The 15229-nt window shown below is 35.7% G+C and overlaps 1 protein-coding gene across 1 annotated transcript in view; it reads left to right on the top strand.

Moving 5' to 3' along the window:
- USP14 (ubiquitin specific peptidase 14) overlaps window positions 1–15229 on the top strand; it is a 48257-nt gene that overhangs the window by 16545 nt on the left and 16483 nt on the right. The window contains exons 4-6 of the mRNA XM_047828773.1: window positions 5045–5149; window positions 5867–5970; window positions 13905–13963. Of these exons, the coding sequence (XP_047684729.1) occupies window positions 5045–5149; window positions 5867–5970; window positions 13905–13963 (268 nt within the window). The remainder of the gene's footprint in view (window positions 1–5044; window positions 5150–5866; window positions 5971–13904; window positions 13964–15229) is intronic.

The raw sequence follows: 15229 nt of genomic DNA, 5'->3' as shown, positions 1-15229 counted from the left end.
ATCTTGTGTCCTGTGATTTTTGCTGATTTTTACATATTGGGGTTTAGGATAATGTAGGTTGGTATACAGACATGTTGCAAATAAGAATGGTATTATTTTTTCCTTTTCAATTTCCCCTTTTATTTCTCTTTTTTTCTTTGCTTTATTTCACTGGTTAGGATTTTCAGCAGTGTTGAGTAGAAGTGGTTGATAGTAGACATCATTGCTTTTTCCCTGAATCTTAGGAGAAAAATCTCCAGTCTTGGCTGGAGTTGTTTTACAGATGTTCACCATTAGTTTGAAGTTCTTTTCTGAAAGATTTTTTACACGTTTCATAGAATTCTCCAGTGAAGCTTGGAGCTTTCTTTGTGGGAAGACTTTTAGTTAAGATTTAGTGTATTTAATAAATATGGGACTGTTCAGATGGTAAATTCTTTTACATGAGTTTTGGCAATTAGTAATTTTCAAGGAATTGGTCCATTTTCAAGGAATTGGTAAAATTTAATTTACAGTTTAAATTGTTGACTTGATTGGCATAATATACTCTTAATATCCTTTAATTCTAGGGTTTGTAGTGCTATTTTCTCTCTCTCTCTCTCTCTCTCTCTCTTTTTTTTCTCTTGTATTGGCAAATTATGGTTTCTCTCACTTTTTTCATTATCTACCCAGAGGTTTGTGTCAATTTCATTGATACCCCCGCCCCCACAGAAGAATCAAATTTGCTTGTTCACTTATTATTTTAATGTTTTCACTTCTTTGCTTCATTTCCTTCTTTTACTTTTTTTTAAAATTTATTTGTTTTGAGAAAGAGACAGCATGCGCAGGGGAGGGATAGAGGGAGGGAGGGAAAGAGAAAGAGAGAGAGAGAGAAAACCCCAAGTTGACTCCGTGCTGTCAGCACAGAGCCCAAAGTGGGGCTCCGTCTCACAAACTGTGAGATCATGATCTGAGACAAAATCAAGAGTTGGACGCTTAACTGACTGAACCACCCAGGGGCCCCTACTTTGGTTTTAATGTATGCTTTTTCTAGCTTAATTTATTATTAATTTATTTTAAGCCTTTTGCTTGTTTAACATTTATCTCTTTTGCCCAATTTTTTTATTGTGTGTTTGCCTTACTGATTTTTTTTTTTTTTAGGTGCTTTTTTTTTTTTTTTTCAACATTTATTTATTTTTGGGACAGAGAGAGACAGAGCATGAATGGGGGAGGGGCAGAGAGAGAGGGAGACACAGAATCGGAAACAGGCTCCAGGCTCTGAGCCATCAGCCCAGAGCCTGACGCGGGGCTCGAACTCACGGACCGCGAGATCGTGACCTGGCTGAAGTCGGACGCTTAACCGACTGCGCCACCCAGGCGCCCCAAGGTGCTTTTTTATAGTGAAATTTTTTTTCTAGTTTTTCCTTTTAAATTTTGACTGGTAATTTAAACTTGGAAGTTTTCAAGATTTTTGCAGTCAGTGACATTAGTTCTTTCATCTTTTATGTCAATTTTAGAAAATCTTCCAGGAAAGCAAGATATATTTTGGATTCACTTACATGTTTGTGTAATTATTTCATTTTTTACATCTTTAATTTGTAATTCATTTCGGGTATGGCATACCATGAGGTGAGAACTGATTATTTTTTTTCTAAATTATTGTTTAGTTTTCCTCAACATTCTTCATTGCATAATCTATTTTCTTTAGTCTTTATTCTTTAGAAATTTCTTAGCTATTATTATGTGTATAAACTTGCTACATGAATGAATCCTTTTGTAAAGTTTCAGAAAGAAATAATGTGGAATCACATCTTTACAGTACTGTTTCCAGTTTAGAAATTGGATAGTGCTGTGAAAATGTTGGGGTTCAGGAGTGATAGGTCATGAATGAATTCTTTACATGCCTTTGATACAGAAGGGGTGGTTTTATTAAAGCACAGGGCAGGATCTGTGGGCAGAGGTGCACTGAGATGGTGAGGAGTGACAGATATATACTTTCAAGTTGCGAGGGGTTTAGGGATAGTATAAGTCTCTAAGGAATTTGGAAGCAAGGCTTCTAGGACCTTAAGGGGCTGTTAGGATAAGGTTTTTCACTACTGTCTAGTAAAACTTGGTCATGAGACTCTTTAGATGTATATCAGTGGGCTACACGCTTGGAAGATGATTGCTAACATATAGCTTGGGAGGGGGGTAGAGAGAAAGGAAGATTTCAAAGGAATTTCTTTATAGGATCCTGGAGGTCAGGCTAATGTCAAGCTAAGGTTGCCTTTTGCCTATAGCAATGTATAAACACTGAGGCAGCTAATAAGCTCCTTGAGGAAGGTTCCTCTTACTGTCTCGGGTACTTGTCAGTGGGCTATAAATTGTAAGGAATTTTCATTTTTTTCTATATTTCTTTTTAACTTTGTTCTCTACATCAATCATTACCTTCAGTTTATTATTTAGGTATGGTTTTTGTTTTTGTTTTTGTTTTTGTTTTTGTATCTCTAAAGCTTTATAGGTTTTTTTTTTTAAATTAAAAGTAATACATATATCTTGTTAGGTTTACTTTTTTAAATATTTTTTTCTTTTCTATTATATTTCTAAAATTATTGCAAGTATATTCTTTAAGTATTTGGTTTTCTTAGGATAGTTGTCTTTGGAAAAAGATTCTTTAGTGATAGTTTAGTATTGCTTGGCCATTATCTTACAGAAAGCTTAAGTTAAAAATAACAGGTGATGGAGTGAAGGTTATTGGAGTTCAACATAGGTACTATGAAGACTGAGTTTGTTAACTTTATTAATTTTCTTTCTTTGTATTTATTTAAGTTTATTTTTTATTTTTTTAAACTTACATCCAAATTAGTTAGCATATAGTGCAACAATGATTTCAGGAGTAGATTCCTTAGTGCCCCTTCCCCATTTAGCCCATCCCCCCTCCCAAAATCCCTTCAGTAACCCTCAGTTTGTTCTCCATATTTATGAGTCTCTTATGTTTTGTCCCCCTCCCTGTTTTTATATTATTTTTGTTTCCCTTCTCTTATGTTCACCTGTTTTGTCTCTTAAGGTCCTCATCTGAGTGAAGTCATATGATTTTTGTCTTTCTCTGACTAATTGCACTTAGCATAATACCCTCTAGTTCCATCCACGTAGTTGCAAATGGCAAGATTTCATTCTTTCCGATTGCTGAGTAATACTCCATTTTGTGTGTGTGTGTGTGTGTGTGTGTGTGTGTGTGTGTGTGTGTGTGTGTACATACATACACATACACACACACACACCACATCTTCTTTATCCATTCATCCATTGATGGACATTTGGGCTCTTTCCATACTTTGGCTATTGTTGATAGTGCTTCTATAAACATGGGGGTGCATGTGAACCTTCGATACAGCACACCTGTATCCCTTGGATAAATGCCTAGTAATGCAATTGCTGGGTCGTAGGGTAGTTCTGTTTTTAGTTTTTTGAGGAACCTCCATACTGTTTTCCAGAGTGGCTGCACAAGCTTGCATTCCCAACTTTATTAATTTTCTTAAAGGCTTTATTTTTAACTTGTATACCCAACATGGGGCTCAAACTCACAGTCCCGAGATCAAGAGTTGCATGCTCCACTGACTGAGCCAGCTAGGTGCCCCAGCCTTATTAATTTTCTAATTTTAATCCTCATGTAGAAATATTCATCTTCTTTTTTTCTAACTTCTACTTCTGGCTTTTTTTTTTTTAATTTTTTTTTTTTTACATTTATTTAGTTTTTGAGAGACCTAGAGAGACAGCACAAGTTGGGGAGGGGCAGAGAGAGAAGGAGACACAGAATCTGAAGGAGGCTCCAAACTCTGAGCTGTCAGCACAGAGCCCAACGCGGGGCTTGAACTCACAAACCGTGAGATCATGACCTGAGCTGAAGTCGGATGCCCAACCGACTGAGCCACTCAGGTGCCTTCCTTTTTTTTTTTTTTTTTTTTTTCCTTAAAATCTCCCTACTCTTCTTATGCACTCATGTCTTCTGTAGTAAGACATTGTTCACATTTCAGGATTACGAGATTTGAGGGGATATTGTTCTTATTGTATGGAATGTTACATATTATTGAATATAAATGTTCCCTTAGGCTGACAATGTAGAATTATAAAATTGGATATTTTGAACTAACTTCTGTGTTTGATGATTTTTAATAATGGAGGGTTTGATGCTCTCAAAATAATTCTATTCAAATGTAAATAATTGTTACAGTTAGAAATAGACATTTACAGAAAGAATCTTACCTGTGCTTAGTTTATGGGGAGAAATGATTCCACTAAATGAGCATTTCAAGAATTCCCTCCACTCCAGTATTGTAAACATTCTCACCTGTCTTAATGTTTATTTTTGAGAGAGAGAGAGAGAGAGAGACATTGTGAGTGGGGGAGGGCCAGAGAGAGAGGGAGACACAGCCTCTGAAGCAGGCTCCAGGCTCTGAGCTTTCAGCACAGAGCTGAATGCAGGGTTTGAACTTATGGACAGTGAGATCATGACCTGAGCCGAAGTTGGGCGTTTAACCAACTGAGCCACCCAGGTGCCCCCATTCTCACCTGTCTTTATGACAGTGTTTATTTTTCCCCTAGCTTCATTGAGGCATAATTGATTGATATGGATTAAAATTCACCTGTAAAATTTTAGTGTACAGTTTGAATTGGGTTAATTTTATAGAGCCCTGTAACCACCACCACAATTAAGATACAGATGTTCCACCATTCTGGTTTCTTCACTCCCCTTTGCAGATAAGCAGGTGACCTCTGGTCTGAAGCAGCCAGCTCAGAATTTTTTTTTTTAATAACTCAGTAATTTTTAGTATATTGATGAGAGTTGTATAACTTTCACTACAGTCTAATTTTAGAACATTCCATCACCCTTGGAAAAAATGGGTGTGTGTTAAAAGTCACTCCCTCTTTCTACCTTTTAGCCCTAGCAACCACTAGTCTACTTGGTGTCTCTGTAGATTTACCTTTTCTGGCAAATACAAGCATGCAGTATGTGGTGTTCTTTTTTTTTTTTGGTACCTGTTTTCTTTTATTGGATATACACATCATTTGAGCATCTTTATGAAATTAAATTTTTTTGTTTTAAAAATAGGGAATGACTCTACTAATGATGGGGTCAGCAGATGCTCTTCCTGAGGAGCCCTCAGCTAAGACTGTCTTTGTAGAAGACATGACTGAAGAACAGTTAGCATCTGCGGTAAGACATACCACGTTTTATATATTTGATTGCTACAGTTACTAGGATGCCTTTCAGAAAGTAGCATCTAAATGTTTTAAAGATTTAATTGTTAATATTAAGATGTATGTTTTTAGTAGTAAAAGGTTTTATTTTTGAAACTGGCTTGAGGAGTCCTTGTATAATTGGATAATTCAATGCCAAGTCAATAGTATCTTTAATAAGTGTTATGCTAACTGCTATTATTTTATGGGAAAACAGGCTTAAAGACGATAAGTAGTTTAAATGCTGGATTGTTTAAATTCTTAGAATTTTCCTTGTTGAAAATACATACAGTGTATCCTAAATTGCAATATTGTTTTAAAAAAACTGGTTAACACAAATTTGTCAAATGTTATTTTTTTATCATTGAGCATTTTTATAGTGTTATTTTTTTCTTTTTTTGAAGTGTTTCTATGTATACTTTGTTACCCCATTCTAATGATAAGCCTGCAAAGGTGGGCAAGACGGATAGGATTGTTCTCTTATTATTTTCAAGAAGGGAGTTAAAAACACAATATTAGTCAGCATGTTGCAAGTACACATTTCTATTGTGGGATATAAGACATTGTTACTTCCGGGTGAAGGTGGAATATAAATTGGTATGAGTTGGTAAATTGTACTTCAAAGTGTAAATTTTAGGGATTTTATACATGCTATGTCATTTTATAAAAATGAATTAATCCTTTTCTTTATCAGATGGAATTGCCATGTGGATTGACAAACCTTGGTAACACTTGTTACATGAATGCCACAGTTCAGTGTATTCGTTCCGTGCCTGAACTCAAAGATGCCCTTAAAAGGTAAGACAGAAGAGAAATGCTGTAATCCTGTTGGTAGGTAAGGGAGGTTCACATTTGGGTGAGTAGTGTTTAGTGTATCATTGTGTGTATAGTTTTTTTAGCAGCTTTATTTGAGATGCTCATTTATTGTACAATTCATCTGTTTAAAGTATTTGATTAAATGGTCTTTATTATATTCACAAGATTGTACAGCCATTATCACAGTCTAATTTTAGATTATTTTTTTCCTTCCTGAAAGAAACCTATTCCTGAGCAGTCACTCCTTTTACCTTTCCCACCTCCAGCTCTAGGCAACCATTTATCTACTTTCTGTATTATCCATTTGCCTATTCTGGACATTTGATATAAATGGAATCATACAGTAAGTAATTTTTTGTGACTGGTTTCTTTTACTTAGCATAATATATTTTCTGGGTTTATTCATGTTGTAGTATATGTCACTACTTCATTCCTTTTTATGGCTGAATATTCAGCTCTATGGACATACCATATTATGTTAATCTGTTCATCTGTTGATAAACATTTGATTAGTTTCCATTTTGAGGCTGTTATAATAATGTTACCTACCATGAACATTCAGGGAGAAGTTGTTGTGCAGACCAGTTTTCATTTCTTTTGATTATGAGTGGATTACTTGGTCATGTAGTAACTCTTTGTTAAACAGCGTTTTGTGGAACTGCCAAACTGCTTGGCACCATTTTCTCTTCTGACCAGCAATGTAAGAGAGTTCCAATTTCTCCACCTCCATGCCAGTCTTTTTATTCCAATGTCTTTGATTATAGTCATCCTAAATGTAAAATGGTATCTCATTGTAGTTGTTGTTTGTAATTACCTAATGACTAGTGATGATCATCTTTTCATGTATTTATTGGCTTGTATATCTTCTTTGGAGAAATGTCTGTTCAAATTCTTTGCCTGTGTTTTATTTTTTTTAACTTTAATCTTTTTTTTAAATGTTTATTTTTGAGAGAGAGCGAGAGTGCATGTGTGCGTGTGGGTAGGGGTGGGGCAGAGAGAGAGGAAGACAGAAGATCTGAAGCTGGCTCTGTGCTGACAGCAGTGAGCCCCACATGAGGCTCACAAATAGTGAGATCATGACCTGAGCTGAGTTGGACACTCAACCCAGGTGCCCCCTTTGCCTGTGTTTTAAATGGTTTGTCTTTTGATTGTTCAGTTACAAGTGTGTAAGTTACATGTTCTGGATGTAAGTCCTTTTTCAGATAATTTGCAGATATTTTCTTTCATTTTGTGAGTTGTCTTCACTTTCTTGATGTTACTGTTTTGTAACACAAGAGGTTTTAATTTTGATGTAGTTTAATTTTGTGTGTGTGTGTGTGTGTGTGTGTGTATCTTACATATGAAACAGTTGCCTCATCCTAGGTCACAAATATTTAATCCTATATTTTAAGAGCTTCATAATTTTAACTCTTAAATTTAGGTCTCTAATCTATTTTTAGTTAATTTTTACGTATGGTGGGAAGTTGATATCTCATTCTTGTGCAAATGGATATCCTGTTTTTTTGAGTTCCATTTGTTGAAGACTCTTTCCTTGATGAATTGCCCTAGCACCTTTATTGAAAATCAGTTGACCATGATGTATGTAATAAGATTTATTTCAGAACTCTCAGTTCTAGTCTAGAAATAAATACCTTTATTTGTATTGATTTGTCCTTATGCTGGTGAATAATTTTTATACCACTGTACAAAAGAAAAAAGAGTAAACAGTTACCTGTGTTTTGACAGCCTGTGAAATAGTCTGTAAATGAAGATCCTTTCTCCTCAGTGAATATAAATGTATAACTTAAAAAATGTCACTTAATTCTCACTAAATTTATTACAACTGTCTTGGTATATACATTGCCGCTTGTTAATGTAGGATAGAATTCTAAATTGCAATTTGAATTCTTAGCCAGCTTTATGAATGTTGATTTTTTTTTTTTTTTTCTTCTTCTTCTTTTTTCCTTAGTGGCTTGTGAAATGCTTTGATAGAACTGGGCAATAGAGAGGAGAGAGGATTATACAGAAACCTGAGAGTAACAGAAGGTTTTCTAAATTTCTCTGAAGTGAATACTTGTCAGGTATTTATGAAGTTGTCTAGCTTATAGCTGGTGTAGTCATTAGTGAACAAGACATAGTACCTATCTTCCAGGCACTTAGAGTCTTGATTGAGAAAGGCTGCCATGTTTGGTACTGTTTCAGAACTGCTTTGATGGGAAATGTTAAAGTCAGAGTGCTTTTTCCCCAGAGGTTTGTAGTTACTTTTCCACTATTTTTGTGTGCCCACAGATATGAGAGATCTAATATCAGTCTCATTTCTTATTCTTTTCTGTTAATAATTTTTAAGGTTTTCTTTTTCTTTTTGTTTTTCAGAGTTTTCTAATAGGGTAGGTGTGGGGTTTTATTTACCTTATTTAGTGCTGAGTGAGCACTTTTAGTGTAAGGACTCTTGTCCTAAACTTTGGACATTCTTGGCTGTTATTTCTTCAGATAGTTTCTCCTTTGTTTTATCTGGCTTCCCTTATATTCAGAATAATAGTTTCTGGATCTGTTTTTCATGTCTCTTTTTTTGTCTGCACTTCTGATTTTTTATTTTATGTGCTGTCTTCTGGGAGAGTGCCTCAGTTCTATTTTACATTTCACTGATTTATGCATTAGCTTTGTTTCACAGTTGCTTATCACAACTTTCTTTTCTTTAATCTCATGTTCTTAATTTTGGATACGAATTCTGCTTTTCTTTCTTCGAGGCTCTGAAGTATTCTTATTTCAAGGTCTTTTTCCCCGCCTTGTTTGGACCTTTTTAATTTAAACTCTGTTTTCCTTAGATGTAAGGATTGATCTCTCGTTTGTGTTGAGATTGTGTAGTTATCTTATGCACCCATGTTCTCTTGCTTATATTTCATTTGCAAATGAGCTGAATGAGCAGCTTATTGGGCAGCTCTCTGCCCTAAAAACTGGCTACTGGGAGCAGACTTGTCTTACTTCCAAGACTTCTTTGTATTTTGTTCATCTCGGATATCTTCCAGGCTCTATTCCAAGGAGAAGTCCTTCATGTTTTGGGGTTATTTCTCTGAGTTTTATATAAGCAGGGGAGATTTCATTCTGTTGATTTCAGTTTTCTTGACCAGATGAAATACTTTTTGAATACTAAGTTTTTACAGGTCAGAAGCCTTTGTACTTAACTAACTTACTACAAGAGGACATGGATGGGGTTGTATGTCTTTGGAAAAATGGCACTCAGTGATAAAATAGGAATGAAAGAAGAGAGAGAAACTTCCATGGGAGGTGTTTTTTGTTTTTTGTTTTTTGTTTTTTTTCAACGTTTATTTATTTTTGGGACAGAGAGAGACAGAGCATGAACAGGGGAGGGGCAGAGAGAGAGAGAGAGGGAGACACAGAATCAGAAACAGGCTCCAGGCTCTGAGCCATCAGCCCAGAGCCCGACGCGGGGCTCGAACTCACGGACCGCGAGATCGTGACCTGGCTGAAGTCGGATGCTCAACTGACTGCGCCACCCAGGCGCCCCAGGAATGATCTATTCTTAATAGAACTTAACTATAAAATTGGCTGGACCAAACCTTTTTTTTGGGGGGGGGGGCATTTTAAATGTACATTTTCTGTGTCTTTTGGGTAAGTTTTGGTAATTTATGTTTTCCTATGAATTTGTCCTTATGTCTTTCAGATATTTTAGCATAAGAATTATCTATTTTTGGACCTGTATTTCCCCTCATTTTCATTTTTATTTGTTATGTATTTTTTCCCTTGATTATCTTGCTAGAGGTTTGTAGATTTTATTTTTCAAAGAATCAGCTGTTAGATTTATTCAGTCACTTTTTTTGATTGATTCATCCTACTTTTCTTTGTATTAACTTATTTCTATTTTCCTTTGGCTTGTTTTATTTTCTGATTTCTTAAGTTGTACGCTTAGATCATTTATTCTTGTGTAGTAATGACAGTATGGTATTTGTATTTAGTTCTGAGTTTTGGTTGCTGTTCTCCATTAGATGAGGCTGTTCACATGTTTTTGAAAAAAAAAACTATAAAATCTTCCTTTTGACTCTGAATTCATTTATAACTATTAAATTTTAACATACAGAAAAGTATATGAATGAATTATCTCCATGAACACATCTGTGTAACCAACACAGACAAACAGAATCCCATCAGCCTCTAAATATTCCCTCGTGACTCTCCCTTCCTGATGGCTGCCTCTACTTTGTGTTCAGAATAGTTAATGATAATGTGACTTCTAACCTCATGGATTAACTTTGCCTGTTTGGAACTCTTTATAAGCAGAAACATGGATTGTGTTCATTTGGGTCTGGCTCATTAGTTTTGGCTTAACCTTGTGTGTGTAGTTGTAGTTTATGATGTTCATGCTGTGTACTATGCCACTGTATGGATCTACTACACAATATCTATTTTTCTGTTGATGAATGTTTGGGGTTAGCTGATGTATGATTGATTCTTGTATATCACAGATGATAGAAAAGTCAAAACGTCCTTTTTTTTTTTTTTTTTTTTTTTTGTAGGTGATAAAGTATAAAGTATAATAGACTAAAGCTTACTAATTACATTTGGATTTTCTATATCATGTAGTGTTTTTTTTAAATTTTTTTTAACGTTTATTTATTATTGAAAGACAGAGAGAGACAGAGCGTGAGCAGGGGAGGGGCAGAGAGAGAGGGAGACACCAGAATCTGAAGCAGGCTTCAGGCTCTAAACTGTCAGCACAGAGCCCGAGGCAGGGCTGGAACCCACAAACCGCGAGATCATGACCTGAGCCAAAGTCGGACACTTAACTGGCTGAGCCACCCAGGCACCCCTCATTTGTTGTTTTTTTTTAATTTATTGACTTGGTAAAGACTTTCTTAGAAAAGATACTCTTTTATTTTTTATCTTCTGTAAAACCTCTTAGTGTTTTCTGTTACATCTCTCTGTACTCTTGTCAGTTTTTCCTTTTATTTTCTAACAGTTTTTCTTTGTAAAGTTCAACTGTTAATGTTATTTGGCTTATTGGATGGTTTTACCTTAATTAGGAATTAAACGTTTTCTTGGTAGGGGCACCTGGGTGGCTCAGTCCTTTAAGTGTCTGACTTCAACTTAGGTCATGATCTCATGGTTCATGAGTTCTAGCCCCACATCGGGCTCTGTGCTGACAGCTCAGAGGCTGGAGCCTGCCTCAGATTTTGTGTCTCCCTCTCTCTGTCCCTCCTCTGGTCATGCTCATGCTTTGTCTCTCTCTCAAAAATAAATAAACGTCAAAAAAAATTTTTTTTATTATTTTTTGGTATAATGAGAGGTTTGTGTGGGGAGATAGTATTAAATTATGCTTTTCCTATTCTTAGTGACTTAAAAGATAATTCATTAGTATAGCCTTTGCCATGAATGTAGGGATAGTTAGCAATGTTGTCCTGTAACTAGAAGTAAAATTCACTAACAACATGTTGTTATAAACTTGACTGATGTTTTGGGATACACTTGCTTTATTAGTACATTATTTTAACTTCAGAAGTGCCTTTTAAGAAGTTACAAACTAAGAGGGAAGCTATTATGATTTTCACTTTTCAAAACGAATATATATAATTTAGACATTGTTATGAATTGTGTACTGAAAAACTTAAAAACTTGAGTCATAGCAATTTCCAAAATATCTAAATTAACAACTTTTCAGTTGGATATAATTTGACATTTTCTGTGACGTCTTTGATTGTTTACATAAGCACAGAAATTTTTTTACTTTATTTTTTTATTTTAGAGAAAGTACGCACACGAGCATGGGAGGGGGCAGAGGGGGTGGAGATAGAGAAAGAAAGAAAAAGAAAGAAAGAAAGGGAAAATCTTAATCAGTCTCCATGTTCAGCATGGAGCCTGACACAGGACTCGATCCCATAACCCTGGGATCAGCCAAAATCAAGTCAGATGGGTCAACTGAATGAGAGACCCAGGTGCCCCCCCAAAGTTTTTTTTTTATTTTTAAATAGAAATGTAATTTACATCGAGTAAATATCTTGTGTTTGGTGTGATCAGTTTTGATAAATGCAAATATCTGTAACCCATTTTACAAATTAAGAACATTTCCCTCATCCCAGGAAGTTTTTATATTTCTACCTTTTCCTAGTCCTCATTCCCACCCACTACCCAACTCTGCAAGCAGCTACTGATCTCATATTAGTTTTGTGCATTCAGGAACTTAAATGTACAGAATGTATTTTTGGTTTGGCTTAGTTTAGTTAGCATAATTTTTGAAATTCATCCATGTTACTGATGGTATTGATAGTTCTTATGGCTCTACATTCTTGCCAATCTTGGTTGATATCATTCTTTTTCATTTTAGTCCCTTCGGTGGGTGTGTGGTACATGAACATAGTTTTAATCATAGTGAATAGGCAGTCATTCTCTTGCCCCTCGGTGTTTGATATATGAATGATCATTTCTGATTCTGTGTCATAAGATGTATGAATAAAATACTAGTTTATTTCCTTTGAATGGCCAGTTCTTTGTGCTGTTATAAATTAACTGAGAATTATAAATTGAAAGTGAATTTAGAAATTATTTAATAGAAACACCTCATTTTATAGGTAAGCAGACAGACTTGAAAATTAAAGGGACTTATTTATTGTTACATAGAAAGTTAATGCTGAATGTAGGTATATTGACTTTGATTTAATGTTTTTGATGTAATGCTTTTTTTTCTTTGTTATTTCTGAAATTGTGTTTTATTTTCTTTGTAATGGATATTACACGTATACTTTTTTGTTTTGCAGTGTTTTCAGGAAATGTTTTTTTTTTTTTTAATTTTTTAAGTTTATTTATTTTGAGATAGAGGAGAGAATTCCAAGCAGGCTCTGCACTGTCAACGCTGAGCTCAACATGGGGCTCAAAACTCACAAAATGTGAGATCATGAGCTGAGCCAAAACTAAGAGTTGGTTGCTTAACGGACTGAGCCACTAGGTGCCCCGGGAAATGTTTTTTTTTAAAGTAATTGTTGGCAGGGAGGGGCGCCTGGGTGGCTCCGTTGGTTAAGCATTGGACTTCTGCTCAGTTCATGATCTCATGGTTTGTGAGTTCAAACCCCGCATTGGGCTCTGTGCTGGCAGCTGAGAACCTGGAGCCTGCTTTGGATTCTGGGTCTCCCTCTCTGTCTGCCCCTCCCCTGCTCATGATTTGTCTCTCTCTCTCTCTGTCTCAGAAATAAACATTAAAATAAATAAATAAATAAATAAATAAATAAATAAATAAGTAAAGTGTTAAGAGAAAGAATTTAAAAGTAGTCTTCATTCATCTAATTCTTTTTTTCTTTAAAACAAACATTAAAAAAAGTTTTTTTTTATTTTTATTTTTTTTTATTTTTGAGAGAGAGATAAGAGCATGAGCTGAGGGGAGGGGCAGAGAAAGGAGACACAGAATCTGAAGCAGGCTCCAGGCTCTGAGAGGTCAGCACAGAGCCTGACGTGGGTCTTGAACCCACAAACTATGAGAGCATGACTGGAGCTGAAGTCAGATGCTTAACTCAATGAGCCACACGGGCACCCCTTTTTTTCCCTTTTTGAAATGTTTATTTTGGGAGCAGTGCATAGGGGAGGGGCAGGGAGGGGGGAGAGAGAGAATCCCAAGCAGGCTCTATGCTGTCAGCACAGAGCCTGGTGGAGGGCTCGATATCATGAACCGTGAGATCATGACCTGAGCCAAAACCAAGAGTCAGAGGCTCAACCGACTGAGCCACCCAGGCACCCCTAAATTCCCTTTTTTCTTAGTGTTCCTTTTTGTACATATAATTGTTAATGTAACAAGACCAAAAGAGGAGGAAATATAAAGGTGGGAACAACTCTGATAAACTTGCAGTTGAAGGTGTCATAAGCTCTTTTAACTAGTTTCTTCTCATTTGAGTTTCAGAATGAACCGAATCCTATTTAATTCTGCCTAATGTTCCTAGGTATGCAGGTGCCTTGAGAGCTTCAGGGGAAATGGCTTCAGCACAGTACATTACTGCAGGTCAGTATCTTAAAACTCCTTTTTTGAGAGGGCAGTGTAGTATTCAATAAGTTATTTTTCACTCACTTTGTTTAGTAGCTTTCAATTTAAAAAATTGTTTTGTAAAACCTCGTCTCATTAAAATCGGAGTACTTATACTTACATTTTATTTTATTATCCAAATTATAAACCTTTGATGTCTGTCTTTTCTCACTAAGAGTCTTTCGGTTTTTTGGATTAAATTTAATTTTGGCTTTAGGTTCTATTAGTAAGACCTATCTCTGAGGATAGCAAGAGGTAGGTTTTATTATAGTTGATGCAGTCATTACAAGAGAGTCTAGTGTTAGTGTAAGGAAATGGTATATGAAATATGAGGAGAAACAAATTCTTAAAGCATGGGAATAACATTTCTTCATTACATGAGACCATGTATTCTGTCCCCATTCATTTTGGGACAGTTTTACAAGTGAATACTTTCTTAAGTCATTGGGTTAGATTGATAAGGTATTCTTACGGCTGTGCCTTTTTGTTTGTAACAGCTTTAACTAGATACAATTCCCATTCCATACAATTTATGCACTTAAAGTGCACAATTCGTTGTCTTTTAGTATACTCAGGGTTGTGCAGCCATCACCACAGGTCCATTTTAGAACATTTCATCGCTTTGAAAAAGAAACTCTGTAACCTTTCGCAGTCACCCTGTTTTCTGGTCTCCACCCCCAGCCCTGTACAGCCACTCACCTACTGTCAGTCTCCATAAATTTGCCTATTCTGGACTTTTGACAAAAATGGAATTTACAATATGTGGTCTTTTTAGAGTGGCTTCTTTCACTATTTTCAAGGTTCATCCAGATTGTAGTATTATGAGTGCTTGATTCCTTATTGCTGAAAAGGATGCTGTTGTAGGCATATATTGTATTTCCTTTGTCCTTTTATCAATGATAGACATTTGGGTGGTTTCCACTTTTGACTATTGTAGTATTGCTATTGTAAGTATTGCTAAAAACTTGTTCAAGGATTTCTGTGGACATGTTTTTATTTCTCTTGGGTATATATCCGTGAGTGGAATTGCTGGGTCGTATGGTAACTATACTTTAACTTTTTGAGGAATGCCAGACTGTTTTCCAAAGCAGCTGCATCATTTTATATTTCTCCCAGCATGAATAAGGGTTCCCATTTCTCTGTATTGTTGATAATACTTGGTATTGTCTGTTTTTGATTATAGCTAGCCTAGGGGTGTGAAGTGGTATCTCATTGTGGTCAGCTGTTAATTTGTAATACTATAAA

The sequence above is a fragment of the Prionailurus viverrinus genome, chromosome D3, assembly GCF_022837055.1.
Source record: "Prionailurus viverrinus isolate Anna chromosome D3, UM_Priviv_1.0, whole genome shotgun sequence".
Lineage (NCBI taxonomy): Eukaryota > Metazoa > Chordata > Mammalia > Carnivora > Felidae > Prionailurus > Prionailurus viverrinus.
This window is presented reverse-complemented; position numbering and strand designations above follow the sequence as displayed.